The sequence below is a fragment of the Pelmatolapia mariae genome, linkage group LG23, assembly GCF_036321145.2.
Source record: "Pelmatolapia mariae isolate MD_Pm_ZW linkage group LG23, Pm_UMD_F_2, whole genome shotgun sequence".
NCBI classification, from domain to species: Eukaryota; Metazoa; Chordata; class Actinopteri; order Cichliformes; family Cichlidae; genus Pelmatolapia; species Pelmatolapia mariae.
Window position 1 is genome coordinate 37,846,020 of NC_086246.1, and position 17,113 is coordinate 37,863,132.

The window sequence follows — 17,113 nt, forward strand, 5'->3', positions numbered from 1 at the left end:
TAGTGGCGGTCTGCTGATGCTGCGAAGAAGTTCAGTTTTGAGCGGCCATAAACGCACCTTTTCATTGCACTGTTACCCGGAAGAACAACATTATGAAACATGAAGGATCTGATGTTGCACTTCACTCTCTTCTGTGTGAATAATTAAGCTGCCCGGGGGTGTTATTTCAGAGCAGTCAGCGTTAATAACTTGACTGAATGATCTTCTTATGAAAAGCAGTGCAAAGAATTCTCCAGTAAATTTTTTAATAAAGTGTTGCTCCATGGGCTCCTCTGCTCTTCTCACACAAATGGTTAATGATGAAGGGCCATTGATCCTAGATGGTGGACTGGCAACTGATCTGGAAGCGCATGGAGCCAAACTGCAGGTAAATCATAAAAATAACCTGCAACAGGTCACCATTTTCTATTGATTAGACTAATTTAATTTCTCTCTGGAGATGTTTTGTGTCTATTTTCAGTCAATCCATGTCTCCATGGTGGCTGTGCTATTTGTTTTGTAGTTGTGTTACTGACTTATACAAGTAATTTTAAAGCTGTGGTTCAGAGACCTTAGCCAGGCTTATCAGATCCCAACATACTAAATATGTGAAAAGTATGTTTAGTGTTTTATTTCTGTATATTTAAAATTTTAAACATCAAACATGTAGCAAAATACTCTAAATAAAAAGAATGTTCAATAAAATAAAATAAAATAAAATTTGAAGTTAGGATTATTAGGGTTAAATTTAAATACAAGCATTAAAGCAACAGTCTACAGAACGGTGTGTAGGATGTAAATAAAAACACAGTTAAATGACTGCAAATCATAAGCCCATATCTTATTCACAGTAGAATACAGAAAACTGAGAAAAAACATTAACAACAAGGTTATTTTGAAGTTGATGGCAGCAACATATCTATAAAAAAAAAAGGGGTGGGACGAGGCCATGTGTCTGGGAACTGAGGAGAGCAGCTGCTGGACTTATCAGGAGAGGAATGTCATCCCATTTTGGTCTGATACAGGATTCTAGCTGCTCAGCAGTCCCGAATCTGCTTTGTTGTGTTTTTGGTTTCATGATGCTCCAGACGCTTTGCTTGATGAAATGTCTGGACTACAGGCCTGCAGTTCAGCACCCAGACTCAGATTTGATGAAGTATGCTGTTTACCATCATCCTGCTGAAATACACAAGGCCTTCCCTGAAAAAGACGTCACCTGGATGGGAGCATATGTGGCCCTGAGAAGTCCAACCCACTGAATCCTAGAGATTCAAAAGTGCACAAAACAAAACGGCACATCTGTTTGTTAAGTTAGAAAAACTCTGTCCACTCCACCCCAGAAGCTTCCAGTCGTCACCACACCTGCATTTCCTTTTACACGTGCTGGTGAAACTTGTGCAACTTGGGACTTGTTAATTGCTCACAATGCTTCACCTGGGATGTAGACTGCAGCTATTCCCTACTTAGAATCACAGCTTGCTGAACTTTACAGAGTCAGTCAAACCTGAGCATCAAAGGCCCATCAGTGATCTGAGTGTACTCTGTATCTTTGCAGAAGAAAATACCTGCATGGTTTTGTATTTATTTTCAGAGAGATGGTTAAATGACCTGAATATATCCTCTGGCCTTGTTCTCACAGCCTGTCTGTGACTGTGAGTCACTTGATTTTCACAGCTTTTATTTTTTTTCTCATTGTATTATCTTTACTGAATTTCCCAAATCTGCCCTCTTGACACATTCCCTCCCTATAATGTAAACGATAATAATTACAAAAACTAAAAAGATTAAAACTAGAAAATATAAAACTATAATAACTCTGAAGGTTGAGATGCTGTATTGTTACTTTCTAGTACATGATCTATACCAAAACTTGTGTTTTTATTAAATATAAAGTACGTAAACACGTGAATAATATTTTTATCTGGTCTTTACAGATCAAATATAAGATTTTTTTTATTAATATTGCTCTGTGAATCTGGACTGAAATTCGTGTGTGTGTGTGTGTTACATATGCAGGGAGACCCTCTGTGGAGTGCCAGGCTTTTGCACACTGATCCTCAGGCCATAAGAGATGCTCATTACAGGTGTGTCCATGCAAAATGTTGGTAAATACAAATCAATCAGCACTTAATGTATACACTTTGTGTGAACAGGTTCCTCCTCAGTGGTGCTGATGTCATCACGACAGCCACATACCAGGCAAGTATCCCAGGATTCATCAGCCACCTCAAGGTGAGCGCTGAACGCGCCAGAGAGCTGCTGATGTCCGGAGTTCATCTGGCCAAAGAGACGGTGAAGAGGTTTGAGTCAGGTAGGAGAGCTTACGCTGAGCTGTGCCGACTCTGGCTGTAAACTGTGATATAATCTCACTGTTTATTTCTCTGTAAAGGGCAGAGACGCCCCCTGGTGGCGGGCTCTCTGGGGCCGTACGGGGCCTTTCTCCACGATGGCTCGGAGTACACTGGAGCTTACGCAGAGCAGATGAGTGTTGAAGTAAGTACCCCTCAGCCACGTACTGGACTTTATGCCTGCTTTGAGAAGATTACCCAGAATGTTTATATCTCCCGTTCTGGTTCTGTTTATATTTTAGGTTCGTTCCATGTAAAATCATTAAGTACCTCCTTTTTTGAGACAATAACTTCAGTATATTTAATGACACTATGACACTTTTTACCTTAATACTATGGCTATTTTCAGAATTACAAAAAAATTAAAGCATTTTGAGTACAACAGAGATTTATATGACATTTTAATTGTTAAACACATTTAAGCTCTGTAAACTAATAATTAGCAGCAAAACTGCAGCAGTTTAACATCTCTGACGCAGGGGAACAAAAACCAGCATAGGTACCCTGGATGCTTTATATGTTTTTGGATAATCCACTGGAGAATACTTCAAAACGTGCATTCTGGGTAAACATTCAGCTCATATTACCATATAAAAGCATATGAAAGGTCTTCTTTTTTACCTACATTGTACTTTGAGCGCCTTAAACTGAAAATATTCACAGTATGAAGGGAACATTTCGCATGATTCTGAATCTGAGGGGGTCAGATTTGATTATTTATGTTGCCTGATCCTTCTGATGTTGTTCTCAGTAAGTTTATAGATCCATTTACTGCTGAGACAGGTGTGAATAAATGTTCTCAGGTGTCTTTAATCTATTCGAAGGAGCTTAAAGTTTGGCACCGGCCTCAGATTGACTGCTTAGCAGCTGCAGGAGCTGATCTCATCGCCTTTGAGACAATCCCGAGCATCAAAGAGGCGGAGGCTGTGGTGGAGCTGCTGAGGGAGTTTCCAAACTCGAAAGCCTGGCTGTCATTCTCCTGTAAGGTAATCGCTGTAGATGAACAGCGATGACGAAAGATACATATTAGTTCGTTGTTAGTCACACAATGACTCGCCTCGCCATCAGGACGAGAAGCGTATATCGGACGGGAGCCTGTTCGCTGATGCCGTGCGGGTCGCTGGGAGATCCACGCAGCTGCTCGCTGTGGGAGTCAACTGCTGTCCTCCAGACGTGGTGGAGCCGCTGCTAGACTCTGCTGGACCGCTGCACGTCTCAAACATGAGCTGGGTGGTGTACCCTAACAGCGGAGAGGAGTGGGACACTGAGCGGGGGTGAGTCTGAAGCTAAATTAACACACGACTGTCTAAACGCCTCACATCAACGTGTTTACATTCTGTAAATACAACATAAAGCTACCATAAAAACTTGATTCCTTAAAGAGAAAAAAGAAAATCTGCTAAATATCTGTGTGGATTCAGTAAAGGATCTTTTTTCATTCAAAGGTGGCAAACATCAGGAAAACCATCAGCATGGACGCCTGATCTGAGCCACATGTGGGTGAAGCAGGGCGCTGCTCTGATAGGTGAGCTCAGCTGCTTTCTCTTATACTCAGTCTTCTTCTGTTTTGCAGCATTTTCTCTGAGCACCTCTTCTATGTCTTACAGGGGGATGCTGTCGTATCGGCCCTGCTCACATAGCGGAGCTAAGACAGCAGTTAAAGGGGCGTTGAACCTCCAGCCTCTGCAGAGAGGCCTCAAAACTTGGCTGCCTGCAAGAACAGGACATGCTGAAGGAGGCAGAAACCTGTCACTGCTGACTTTGTGCAAATTCTAATGAAATCTGTGATTGATGACATAATGCTGATGCTCACACTCTGGCTGAGCGGGCCTTCTTGTTTATGCACGGCTTATGTTCACTATAAGAGCGTGAGGAGACTCAGAAGAGAGAGAATAAATTATAATATCTGATTCAGTCGTGTTGTGACTAACTCACTTAAAAATGCCACTGAGCAAGTTAAAATTCAATTAGTGGCTCCCATCCAACACCAGCTCAGAATCAGCTGTTTTGTTTTATAAAATAAGCTTTCCTAGTTGCAAACATGCAGGTGGGTCCAAATCTGATTCACAAATTTCTGTGCGGTTGCGTGGCTTCTCTCCGGGTACTCAGCCTTCCTCCCACAGTCCCACAGCCCAAAGACATGCAGTTAGTGGGGTTAGGTTAATTGGAGAATCTAAATTGCCCATAGGTGTGAATATGAGTGCGAGCGGTTGTCTGTCTCTCTGTGTTAGCCCTGTGTCTGGCTGGTGACCTGTTCAGGGTGTACCCTGCCTCTCGCCCTATGGTAGCTAGGATACACTACATCCTCCCTGCATCCCTGACAAGGATAAGTGGATGGATGAAGAGAATGGATTGATGAATTTGTCATATTTGCTCAATCCAGCAGGAAAGGTAAATAAAAACATTTTGTGACTAAGACTTTCATGGTAAAAAGGGTTCTACATGCTTTATTTGACATGAAATGAGACTCAGGGCCGTGTGAATACAAGCAACACCGGAAGAGTCACAATAAATGTTAAACAAAAAATACGAATGCTGCAGGAATTCTTAAAAATCCCATTTTATTGTAAAATAAGTCAATAAATAAACCACTACATCAAACCCACTTAGGTACACAATGACTGTGTGTGTGGGTCAGAGACAAACGGACCCACAAAAGGTGCAAAGAAACATGTAAAGGAACTGTTCGTGTCTGAAATAAACCATGAGTGTCACTCTGAGTGTCCGACGTTTCTACAGCTCCTGTGTTTAAACACCAGGATCGTCTACCGTCCCCCCGGAGATTTCACGAAACACAACACAACTCCAGCAGCTTTCACGATACTTTAACTGAACGAGCCGCTGAACGCCAGGTGAGAAACGAGCCCACCTCCTGTACCTGTACGCTGAGCTGCGTCTGAAAGAATGTACAGTGGATGTGTCGGTGCAGCTCAGATTAAACCTGCAGAAACGTGTTTGTGATGAGCAGCAACGCTGTGAGGTTTGCTTTGAGTGGGTCCGACTTCTCAAAGCTCCTATTAGCTTTTATTTATTATTTATAGATTTATTCATTTATGATCTGCGGCCAAATCTCTTTGGACCCAGTATGAAAAGCGGGAATGATTACAGCAAACCAAAGCATCCTCCGTGTTTCTATTAGAAGAAAATGTTCTGCTGGGATATTCTGCAGAAGTGTTGCATATTTTCTGATTGGTCAAATATTTGAGCTTTTCACAACAGGCGGCTACAAATGAGTTTATTAATTTCAGTTCTTCTGCTGCGTCTCGACGCAACAACACAGAGCTACTGAAGAAATTCTGCTGCTGCCAATCCACGTTTCCACAGGCCGAAGAACCAAACTTGCCGTAGTGTTACAAAGAGAAAGTCGGGACGATTTACATGGGATACATGTATTTGAGAATTATTGCTGAATTTTTAAAGGTTGGGTATTTTGGCCCCAACACTCAACCTTTTTCCAGAGGAAATGACTGTAACTGGTTCAATGTCGCCCCGGTTAGAAGGACGCAGACGACTGATGGCCTCAAAGTTTACTTCGTTAGTTTGTCGGTTTACTGCTTCAGACTCAAAACACAAGGCTGGAAAACCATTTCAAGTTACTGCTGACCTGAAAGCTGCACGCAATGCTACATGGGCCAGAGATTTCATGTGGAGCTGCCTCTGTAATGATTGCAAAGCAGCTGTCTCCATATTGCTTGTCTTCACTGCTAAAGGACAAAGTGAGCAAAGAAAAAGGATATGGCCACGGGAGACACCCTCAGGAACAAGAAGTGAAAACACCCTAAAGAGAATATCTGCTTCAAAGCACTAAAATGAGCTGAACATGTCGTAGTCTTAAATATTCAAAAAGGACTCTTGTGATTTCTGTAAAGCTTCTACTGTCAATAAATTCAATAAAAACTGCTTCCTGGTCACTTCCCTCTGTAGGTTTTTAACTGGGAGGAGACCCCCTAGCAGACCCATATCTCATTTTGACTGGGAACACCTTGGGATGCCGCAGGGGGAACGGGAAAGATCACTGGGAAAAAGGCTATCTGGCATAACCTGCTGAGCATAGAGTAATACGATTTTGGATAAGCAGAAGAAATGGAGATGATGATGATTTAAAAAAATGAAACTATGTATCTGAGCTGTTTTTGGAGATTTAAAGAGTCCTAACATTTCACTAACAGTGCATGTTGGTGTTTTCATGCCGTTTATTAACAGTAAACTGCAGAAAACCCCAGACCTATTCTTTAACTTCATAACTTCACTACTGTTTAGATACTCAGTCCTCATCCTGCTCATCCCTAAGAACCTTTCAGTCTGTGATGTCTTCTTCGAGGTCGCTGTCGGGCGAGCTGCGCTGTCTGTACTCCGTGCTGTTGGACAGGCGTTTCCAGCTGGTGTCTTTCTGGCTTCCCATGCTGTGTGAGCGGCCCAGCTGGGCCATCCGCTTGGCTGACGTCCTCTCTTCGCTGTCGTCGCTCGCGTGGGCCCTTTCCGTGGCAGATTGGTGAAAGTCGTGCCGCAGGTTTTCCAAATTCAGCGCCCAGGGGCCAAGCTTCTGCCAGTTGACCCTCTGGAAGGCCATGATGCAGTGCAGGTTTCCACCTACCTGAGAATGAAGAAGAATTTTAATTATTCACCATCTCAGACACACAAACATTTAAAACAGCTGGTCTGAGAATTGGAACCTTTTTGGTTTTGCGACGCTGAATCCCCCTCTCTGTGTGGCGAATGTCCAGGTATTCTGGATTTTGGGTGTTGAGGTCAGTCACGATATCCAACCACCTGCAGAGAGAACTTCCCGTTAAACTGCTTAACAGCAGCAGACGTGAAAATGGAGTAAAAACTGAACAGAAACATACTTTTTACAATGAATAGCCGGATGTTTTCTGCTGGGTTCCCCGATTAAGATCCAGTATTCCATTTCATTAGTGGGAAGAGCGCCCCTTCACAGAAAACAGGACAACATCTGTTACTAAAAACTAGTCAACTAATCTGTTAATATTTTTATAAAAAGAGCTATTAAGACTACAGATCTTCATATGGTGACATTAAGAATGTAAAGTCTCTTGTTTAAGTCCATAAGATTTCACATCTCAGGACATAATAAAAAAAAAAATCAGCTGTTCCTCAGAGGGTCAGAGGTCAGGTTAAAATTAGGTAAATTAAGTTTTTCAAAGTGTGCTTTCATGGACTTTAACCTTTAACATGCTAACTCTGGCCTGTAGAGTTATGGAGTTTATCTAAGCACTGCAGGGTTTGAGCAGGGACTGAATATGCTGGGATGTCCACTCCTGGGAAGACTTAGCACACACCTGAATGCTCCAAACCAGCAAAGTGCCGAAGCCTCTGCTTTTAAAGAGGTGTTCACACTTCCTGAGCACCTCTAAGAATAAACAGTTTCCTGTTACTTACCCTCTAATTCAAGTGAAGACTTTGTCCTCAGGACTGCAAAGAGTCCCATCAAAACATTTTTTTCACGCAGCCAAAAGATTAAATAAAATCTCTAACAAACGTAAACTTAGAGCAAACAATGCAACAAAGAAATATGACAAAACAAAACAACTCTACACAAAAAGAAATGAGCTATATTAAAAAGAAAAAAAAAAGTCAAATAAAATGAACGAGCATCATCAAGTAAAAATCTACATAAAACAAAATGAGCCTTTAATGTGGATCAATGCAGTAAACCGAAACCTCATTCATTATATTTTGTGCAGGGGCTAGCAGAAAAATGTCAAAACACAGCTTTTAGTGAGCACTGATCTAAATGAGCAGTTCTAACTGCTGTGACGTGGCGTTACCTGTACGCCTTTGCTGCTTTGAGCGGCGTGGCTTCGAACCCCACTGGGCAAAAGTAGTGGTTCTGACAGTGGTAAATGTAGGCCATGGACTCGTCCTTCAGGCCTTGTGTCAGTTTCATCAGAGCTCCTTCAGCTGAAAAGAAGAACGAGTTTAATCACTCAAGCTGCACATCTGTAAGAATAACAGCGCTGAGTGGATCAGCTGACTCGCCTGTTTCTCCTGCCGTCTTGTGCTTTCCGTGTGGTTTGTACAGAATATAGGAGCAACCCCGCACTCGGAAGTTGTCGTTGATTTGTCTGAACCACCTGTAAAGAAAATGCACTGACTGCAGACCTGCGCACTCTTTAGATTTTTTTAAAAAAAGTAAAAGACGGGAGGTTTGTGTACCGCATCAGTGTAGCGTTGCCGGTGAAGGGACCAAACTTGATTTCTTCAAACGGTGGCTGAAACCCCAGAATATGCAGAGCTTCCTCCTGAGAGATGGGTGGCAGACTGGCAATGCAAACAAACATTTACACCTTTTATTCATCGCCCACACTTCATGAGTTGATTTTTTTTATTTATTTTTTTATATATGAGATAAGATGCAGGCTGCTCACTTTCCTGCGCCAAGCGTGCTGTACAGGAAGTTCCAGCAGGAAACCAGCGAGGAGATCCCACAAGACGTCTTATACTGTGGCCGACTGATGCAGTACCTGCAGAAAAATGGATTATAACACAAAAGACAGACTTCTGTTAAGGTAACAGGTCCTCTCCGAAAGAAGACAAGAGCTTCTGGAGAATCACCGGGGTTGCAATGAAAATACTTTTTTATGTGGGGTTTAATTTCTTCAAGTATTCATATTGGTTTATCAAAATTGCCAGAAATAACAGGAAATGCTGGACTACAGTAGGAAGGTAACAAATATTCACTGCCTTAAATCAATGTGCAACCATTCAGCAGAATGGCCGAGTCTTACTCAGGAAAAAACCCGGAGGACAGAGGCAAACATTTGGCAATGCCCTCACAGCTTTCACTCATCCGCCTGTGCAATTACAATTCCAGATAAATGAACACTTCTAGATGCAGCTGTCACAGCCACAGCGACAACAAAACGAGACAGCCATTGTCTGTGCTGTGAAAGAAAAACTCATTCAAATAAACACAAATGCGATGACCGTGTCCTCGCTCTTTGGTTTCTAAACTTTACTGCCCTTCTTTAGTAAATCCTGACCCCAGGCGGCAAAAAATGGCATTGAGCTGGCTCTAAAGCTCTGCAGTGAAAATGGAGAGTGCAGAGAGTCAAATCAATCTCCCCCCTTTTATCTCAGACAGTCAAAAAGCTCCTGGCATGTTTGCATCCATCCTCTACATGACTGCCATCATGTGGCCACAGTCAGCAGTTGTCGCTAAAGTTGCGCTTATTTCACGCACATTGGAGACCGTAGCTCCCTCTGTTATATAGTCGTGTCTGTCTCCCAGTAACACTGACCGGAGCTGAGAGGCCAGCAGCTTTTTTCTGATGGTTTGCATATGCACATTTTGGATAAACCTCTGGTCTGGTCTGATAGGAAACAAGAATGCAAGGGAAGCAACCCCGGCTCTGCTTTCACTGCTCTGATATCAATTATGATTGACCCTTTGTGTGGAAACACAGCTTAGTGGTGGAGTAGCAAGTAAAAGAGCTTCAGTGATTTACTGTTGTAACAGAGGAGCTTGCTCCTGCTAATCACCTCAGCCGACATGTGTGATGTAGAGAAGATGAAGTTTGAAAAGGATGTTAATAACTCCTTTAGTACATTAGCAAGGGAAGCTATAACCATAATGGACATAATGGACAGTGGCTCTGACCATGTCTGGTCTAATAAAACAGGCAAGCTGAGCAGGTGCAGGCTCAGCAGCACTTTCAGAATAGCATCTATAAAAATCTCTAAATGTAATAGGTTTAACCAGCTGTTTTGCCAACACTCCACCAACATTTTCCATCCATATTTTAATCCCCCGATAGATATTGACCATTAACCACGTCACACAACACTCAACACTTTTAATTCAGATTATTTTTTTGTGATTAATATTTTAATATACTTTTGTAGACCTGTATTTATCAGCTCATTAACTTTTTTAGAGATCATCGCAAACATGCGATGCTGGACATTAAACATTAAACAGAAAAACTATTTAAAATGCACTCAACCTTAAACATACACAGCAGTTATATGTTTAAGGTAATATAAATAATACACAATTTAACACCGAGAGAGAAAATTGTTCTGTAGAGTAATTATTTTTACTTTTGATATTTTAGGCACAACTTTCCAATAAAACAGTTTCATGTATACTGAGGTGTTTTCATAGTGTTTTATTGGTTCTTTTCCTAAACAGATCCAAGATACAAAAATGTGAAGATGTCCATTTAGAGTGCAGATAGGCAGCATGAACGGTATGTTTTAATCTGATCTAGTTTATCTTGTTAAATAGTGAGTAAATATTAAAGAGAGATGTTTTTTGTTTGCGTGTACAGGGAGATGGAGGGGGATGGTCTCTGCTTTCCTTTCTGTAAAAGTCACTGCACGAAAATGGAGGAAATGAAAATGGAGGCTAAATATAACATTACCATCTTCTGAGGTCGAGCACTTTCCTCTGTTTGATCTCCTCCAGCGAGGCGTGAGGAGGGACATCTTGCAGGTTCCTGCTGGGTCTGTCGGATGACTTCATCTTCTTAGTGCCGCATTTCTTACCATTGCCTGAAAAAGTGTTTCAGAAAACATCAAAGTGTGACATCATGTAAAACAAACTGATTAAATTCGCTTCCAGACCTTTCTTACTTGCTCTTATTTTCCTTGTATATGCAGTGTTGAAGTCTGCTGTGTCAATCTCCCAGGCCAAAATAGGCTTGGACACGTCCTCCATGTCACAGTCCTCGCCTGTTCCCCCATGGGAACCTCCAGTGTGTGCGGCACTGAGCTCTGTGGAGGGTTTGGGCTTTACACGTGGGGATCCGTCATCCTGCTTCTTCGAGAGCGCGTCCCTGCCTGCGTTTGGGGGGCAGTACACGGAGGCAGCCTGGTTTAAGAGGGCATAATCAGAGCAGACTGTGTAGAACTTCTCACGGGAGTGTGTGACCGGGCAGGTCCACGGCAGGTGGAGCTCAGCACTAGAAGCCCGCCTCACCCTCGCGGCATCCCGGGCCAGGGACCGAATCAGGCTGTGCTCCTCCTCCCTGTCTGCGGTCCGCTGCAGCCCTGATGGCTCCGCAGACCCAGACAGGTTTGTTCCCTGACCCTCTGAGGTGTTAGGCATCGAGCGGCCGCCGAGCTGACTGGCAACAGAACCGGACGAGGCGGAGCGTGATGATGGAGAAGTGACCTCTGCAGGGAAAAAAGGAGGTTATTCAAAATATATGAGAAGAAGATGAAAGTGCACCTCACACTGTGCACTCAGATAGGAGAAATCAGTCAGCTAATAGTTTTATCTGACACAGAAACATCTGTATTACATCAGGATAGCTCAGCTCTGCTGCCACAAACACAGACACAGGGGAATCTTACATATGTTACATATCACAACAGATTTTTATTCACCAAGCTCTTTCTGTGTATTTGTTCTCCCCCTCCTTATTCTATGTAATTTTTACCACACTGAGCTTGTCTTCCATTACTGTATTTTATTTTACCAAACTATTCTACTTTATTTTTGCCTTTTTGTTGCACGTGATGTTTAATATTTTTGCTTCTGTGAAAGGAATTTGCATCCAATCACCTGCCTTCAAATGTATTTGGATCATACATTGGAGAGAATGCAGAACCAAAAAGCACCTGAAACACATTAACCAACTTTCTTAGTCTAACAGTTACCATAACTAGCAAAATTCATCATTATCAAAAACTGCCAGTGGACTTTTCAACAAGATTGCTTAATAATTAAGTAATTAAGTCCTACAGAGTGAGGGGATGCCTGAGGAATGGAGAAGTGCACTGGTACTGATTTTCAAGAACAAGGGTGATGTGCCGAGCTCCACGCCACGAAGCTGTGGGAAAGAGTTGTTGAAGCTAGGTTAAGCAGCAGCAGTATGCCTTCATGCTGAGAAAGAGCTCTACAGATGTAATGTGTGCTTACGGAGTGTTGATGGGGGAGTACAGAAAAGGTCAGAAGGAGATTGACGGTGTCTGCATGGATCAGAGAAAGGATATTATAAGGCGCCAAAAGAGGAACTGCGATACTGCATGAGGAAGTCAGGAGTGGCAGAAAAGTATGTTAAGGTCGTGCAGGACATGTATGAGGACAGCGAGACAGTGGGGAGGTGTGTGTTAGGAGTGACAGATGGGTTCAAGTTGGGGGTGAGATTACATTTTTTGCAGTGGTGATGGGGAGGCTGACGGATGAGGTCAGGCAGGAGTTTGCAGATGACACTGATCCGTAGTGAACAAGTGGAGTCTGCAGAGGTGGAAGTCTAAGGAAAGAAAAGCGTCTGCACTTCTTTAAGTGGCTTGAAGACGTTTCATCTCTCATCCGAGAAGCTTCTTCAGTTCTAGGGTCAAATGGTGGAGAGTCCCAGATTTAAACCCTGTGGGAGTATCCCCTCAAAAGGGACAAAAGGACCCCCTAATGATCCTCTACCTAATCACATGAGCCAAGGTGTGAAAACGGGTGTGGGTCACAATCAGCCAAGGTTTCGGGTGAGCTCATTGTGAAACCTAGCCCCACCCTATCATGTGATTTCCTGAGGTCATATGGCCCAGGATGTGAGTGGGCGTTAAGGCGTCTGGGAAAGGGATCTCAAAACTGGATTATAGATGGCAGACAGTTGGTGTCGTAAACCACCGCCTCTGTTCAAAGATGGTCGCTCACAGTGGACATAAATGGCTTCTTTTACTCCTCTTTCAAACCATCTGTCTTCTCTGTCCAAAATGTGAACACTGGCATTTTCGAAAGAGTGACATTTGTCCTTTAGATGCAGATGGATTGCTGAGTCTTGTCACGTGGAGGTGGCTCTTATATGTTGTGCCATGCGTTTGTGAAGTGGCAGCAGAGGTGGAAGTATATACTGGAGAGAGGATGAATGGAGATCTGTAAAAGCAAGTCTGAATACATGTTTGTGGATGAAAGAGAGACGGATGGAGCACAGGTAACGAAGATAGATCGGTTTAAATAACTGGGGTAACTAACTCTCTCGACCGCGGACGAGAGAGGTGAAGACAGGAGAACAGCAAGAGTGAGAGGGAAGGTTCACAAGATGGTAATGAGACCTGCTTTCATGTATGGTTTGGAGACAGGAGGTAGAGCTGAAGATGCTCAGATCTTCATTGGAAGGGATGGTGGAAAAACATGAAGCAGATATCAAAAAAGACATTTTATAGACAAAGTGGAGTGTTAATAGGCAGAGGGTCTTATACAAATGTAAAGCAAGCTAGCGCCTTCATTTATATACAATCTTTAAATCGTCCCCCTGGCAAACCCAGTGTTGGTCCACGTTAACGAAAACACCTGAAACTATGAACATAACAAATTCCAAAGCCATAACCCCGAGTGTCACTTGTCAGACTCACGGAGAGACAAACAAGCACTGTTCCTCTTAGCCTTTAGCCTACAATGAGTCACCTATCATAGAAACAGACAGCATGGCTCTTGATATCCACCTAAACATTAACTAACGGTTCACCTGTAAAGCTGATGCGATCACCCACAAACATCCAATTTGGTTAGCGGACGTAAACACGCCCAGCCGTCATTTTCAGCATCACAGATAGACTCATAAAATCTTCAGTAATGACCACCCTTGGCGGGGAGGCGGAAAAAGATAAAGCTGAGAGCAAACTACCAAATCGTCGCACACATTAGCGCGAAAAATGTGGAAAATAGCCGAAAATAAGCAACAAACGTCGTCCTCCTGACCCGCAGCCTCTTCCTGAGTAGGTTCATCGGACTATACCATTCTGAGGAGCAACCGGGAGGCAGGGAAATATCAACGTTATTAAATTCTTATAAGATTTAAAAAACAAAAACAAAAAACAGACAGTTTAAATGAGCAAAAACACTTTTCATCGCACACATGTGTATGTTATTGCACTGCATTAAATTTACTACATATTTGGACGTGTGCAGCTTGGCGCCTCCTCTTCCCGTCTCAATAAAATTATTTCTCAGTTTAAACCAATCACAGTAGAGCACTTGGATGGACGAGTCTCGTCAGCGTCACGTGATACATTCAGATAGTTCCTGGAAGTGCATACCGGGCAATTTAAATTTGTAGACTCAGAGACACATCCGTCGATACATTTATTATTTGTGGTAATTATTAATCTCTAAATGCATTAATTTAAAAAATATTATCTTATATGTAGTTTCATTAATATATATGTATGCGGTAAGTAAACGGTCACCGTTACCCACGGCGTTAACGGTTGTTACTATGGCTTTAGCGCCATTGTAACAAGTTAACATTGTTTTTCCATCCACCCATCCATTCTCCTCCGCTTATCCTTTTTCAAGGTGGGGGGCTGGAGCCTATCCCAGTTGTCATAGGGCGAGAGGCAGAGTACACCCTGGACAGGTCGCCAGTTTGTCACAGGGCTAATTTAGAGTTATATCTTTGGACTGTGGGAGGAAGCCGGAGTACCCGGAGAAAACCCACGCAAACACGGAGAGAACATGCAAACTCCACACAGAAAGGCATATACTTAAAACATTTTCCAAAAACCCAGGAGTTGAGAATCTCAATATCTCCATTGGTATTGCCGAGAACAAGTTAAATGCAGACATGCAGTAGGCTTGAATGGGAAACTGCCTGCTGATATTTAGCAAAGAATCATCAGTTACTAATGTAACATAAACCTTTATAAACCTATAGACATGTAATGACATGTAGAGCTGCATATCCTGTAAATCAAACTATCTACTGTAGAGTTAGTTTCTGTGTATATGGAAATAAATATAATGATGTTAGTCTGCAGGCACATTTTGAGGCAGATCAGTTTGTACTAAAAAGGGAAAGTTGAGACTGAAGGCAGACGCTGTCCGAAGCATCTTTATACATCGCCCTGTGGTCCAGAGGACGATCCCTGTACCACAATGAACACAAACACATATCAATACAGAGTGCATAGCTGCTGATCACAGCTATACTGTTAAAAGTGTATGTCACTTTTAACAGTATAGCTACAAAAAATGTTAATAATAACAGCATGAATAATAACATAACGGTTAATATTTTTCTGCATTATTTCAAGGTATTATTTTAAACGTTTAAAGGTTACCAGTGCCATGCCCTGTACTCATACCAGTAAGAAAGACTGAGGGAAAAAAATGGAAGAGATTGAGACAAGACAGTGTGACAGAGGGGACACGGCTATAAGAGAGAGACCGGAAATGTGTCCCTCTGCGGCTCACGAATTACTCGAGCGCCTGCGGTGGCTCTTTGAAGCTCACGCACGCAGACCTAAGGTGAGTCCGTTCATTGGAGATCCGACTTAAACCTTTAAAAGCGAAAACATAATTACATTACTTGCAGTTTAAACCGCACGATCACTCTATAAATACAGATTGGCCGTTTTTTAGTGGACATACTGTAATTTCTTTCTTCTAACAGGTGACCTGACTCTAAAAACTATAAGCAAACCTGAACTTTGATCTTTGCGCGTCCTCTGGCGGTTGTGGCTTGCTATTGGATCACTTCCTGTTCCTGTTACTACTTACAGTGGTGTCTTTCAGCAGGTTCATCTGTGCAGCTATTTTAATTACATGCTTTTGTTTAACGGCTCATTTCACATTGTAACCTTCACGTCCTTTATCAGAAACACACTCTTTGCTGAATCATCTGCAAATTATAAATATAATATTCACTCATTGTGTGTTTAGGAAGCTAACCTTAGCTCTATTAGCTTAGCTTAGCCGAATCACTAGTAGCATGACTTCTCCTGTCCCTGGTGGTGTGCTATATGATAACAAGTAAAATACAGGGCCAGTTTTACCGATACGGATACTTCAAAGTTATAAAAGCAGTTTATACAGAGCAGTGTGCTTGAACATGTTACAATGGTCACTAAATCACAGTGATTGTAACTTTCCATAATAATTAGTTAACACAGCAAAACAACCCTTAAAGCTTTTCATGTATTTTGAAACGTTTTGGTTTTTTTTTAATTTAATTTTTCTTTTTAGAAATCGGGTTTTAAAGCACCTTGGGTCAACTTCTGTTTTAAATATTTGTTCATGGTTAAGATATGTTCATTTTTCAGTTCCAATACTAGAATTTATTTAACACATTTCAGTTGACTATATTATTTGAATAACCAATAACACTTCATTTTATTTACATAACGCCAAATCAGATCAGCAGTTGCACCAAGATGCTTTTTATTGTAAGGCAAAGAGCTAACAATCAAGATGACCCCCTATGAGCAAACCTCACTTACTTACTTACTTAAATACTTTATTAATTCAGCCCAGAAGTAATTGAGTTCATTATTATTAGGTTGTTTTAAAAACTTTCTGAAAAGCCTTCAGCTTTCAGGGCTCTCTTTGGTGGAAGCAGCTCCCAGTTTAGTCAGATTTGTGTGGGATATTTTGCTCTTCGTAACAAGTAACAAATATGATTGATGTGATATTGGTGTCAAAACTTTTTTTTTCCCTGTAAAAAGATTTTAAATGCGCCTTTCAGTACCTTTCTGAACTAAAATGACACCACTGACTCAAGAATTATCTGTAGGTTTTTCATTGCTAATAGAGCATTTCCCTGGCATTTCTTGTTTTAACAAACACAGAAAAGAAAAAGGGCCAGTCAACCCAAAGACCGCTGAGGGGTAAATCAAACCTGATAACAGGATAACACTCCTCAGAGGTCATGGTGAGGAATATTAAACTGCTGTTTAATCTTTGATTGAAGACTTGAAGATTAAAATGTCAAAAAAAACAACAAAACAAAACTGTCTGTTGCCAGAAAGAGTAACCTCAGAGTCCAAAGGGTCATTGAGGAGAAGTTAATCTGTATGAGTGTCTCCACCTACCTGTGCTGTCA

At 42.0% G+C, this 17,113-nt stretch overlaps 2 protein-coding genes across 3 annotated transcripts; one reads left to right on the forward strand and one right to left on the reverse strand.

The window, feature by feature from the left end:
- The first annotated feature begins 88 nt into the window (after positions 1–88).
- zgc:172121 (uncharacterized protein LOC337599 homolog) lies at positions 89–4,764 on the forward strand. Of its 2 annotated transcripts, XM_063467016.1 has the most exons (8): positions 89–367; positions 1,996–2,063; positions 2,133–2,290; positions 2,369–2,472; positions 3,152–3,313; positions 3,396–3,601; positions 3,773–3,852; positions 3,935–4,764. In XM_063467016.1, the coding sequence occupies exons 1-8, from the start codon at positions 209–211 to the stop codon at positions 3,997–3,999; spliced, it is 1,002 nt and encodes a 333-aa protein (XP_063323086.1). In that variant the 5' UTR covers positions 89–208; the 3' UTR covers positions 4,000–4,764. The 2 variants fall into 2 exon arrangements, with proteins under 2 accessions (XP_063323086.1, XP_063323087.1); XM_063467017.1 differs by lacking the exon at positions 1,996–2,063.
- Positions 4,765–4,871: 107 nt separating this feature from the next.
- LOC134620734 (basic immunoglobulin-like variable motif-containing protein) lies at positions 4,872–14,049 on the reverse strand. The gene is made up of 10 exons (XM_063467014.1): positions 13,760–14,049; positions 10,926–11,468; positions 10,715–10,844; positions 8,717–8,812; positions 8,505–8,609; positions 8,328–8,422; positions 8,117–8,249; positions 7,175–7,258; positions 7,001–7,097; positions 4,872–6,921 (listed from the first exon to the last, which is right to left on the reverse strand). The coding sequence occupies exons 1-10, from the start codon at positions 13,788–13,790 to the stop codon at positions 6,625–6,627; spliced, it is 1,611 nt and encodes a 536-aa protein (XP_063323084.1). The 5' UTR covers positions 13,791–14,049; the 3' UTR covers positions 4,872–6,624.
- Positions 14,050–17,113: the final 3,064 nt, after the last annotated feature.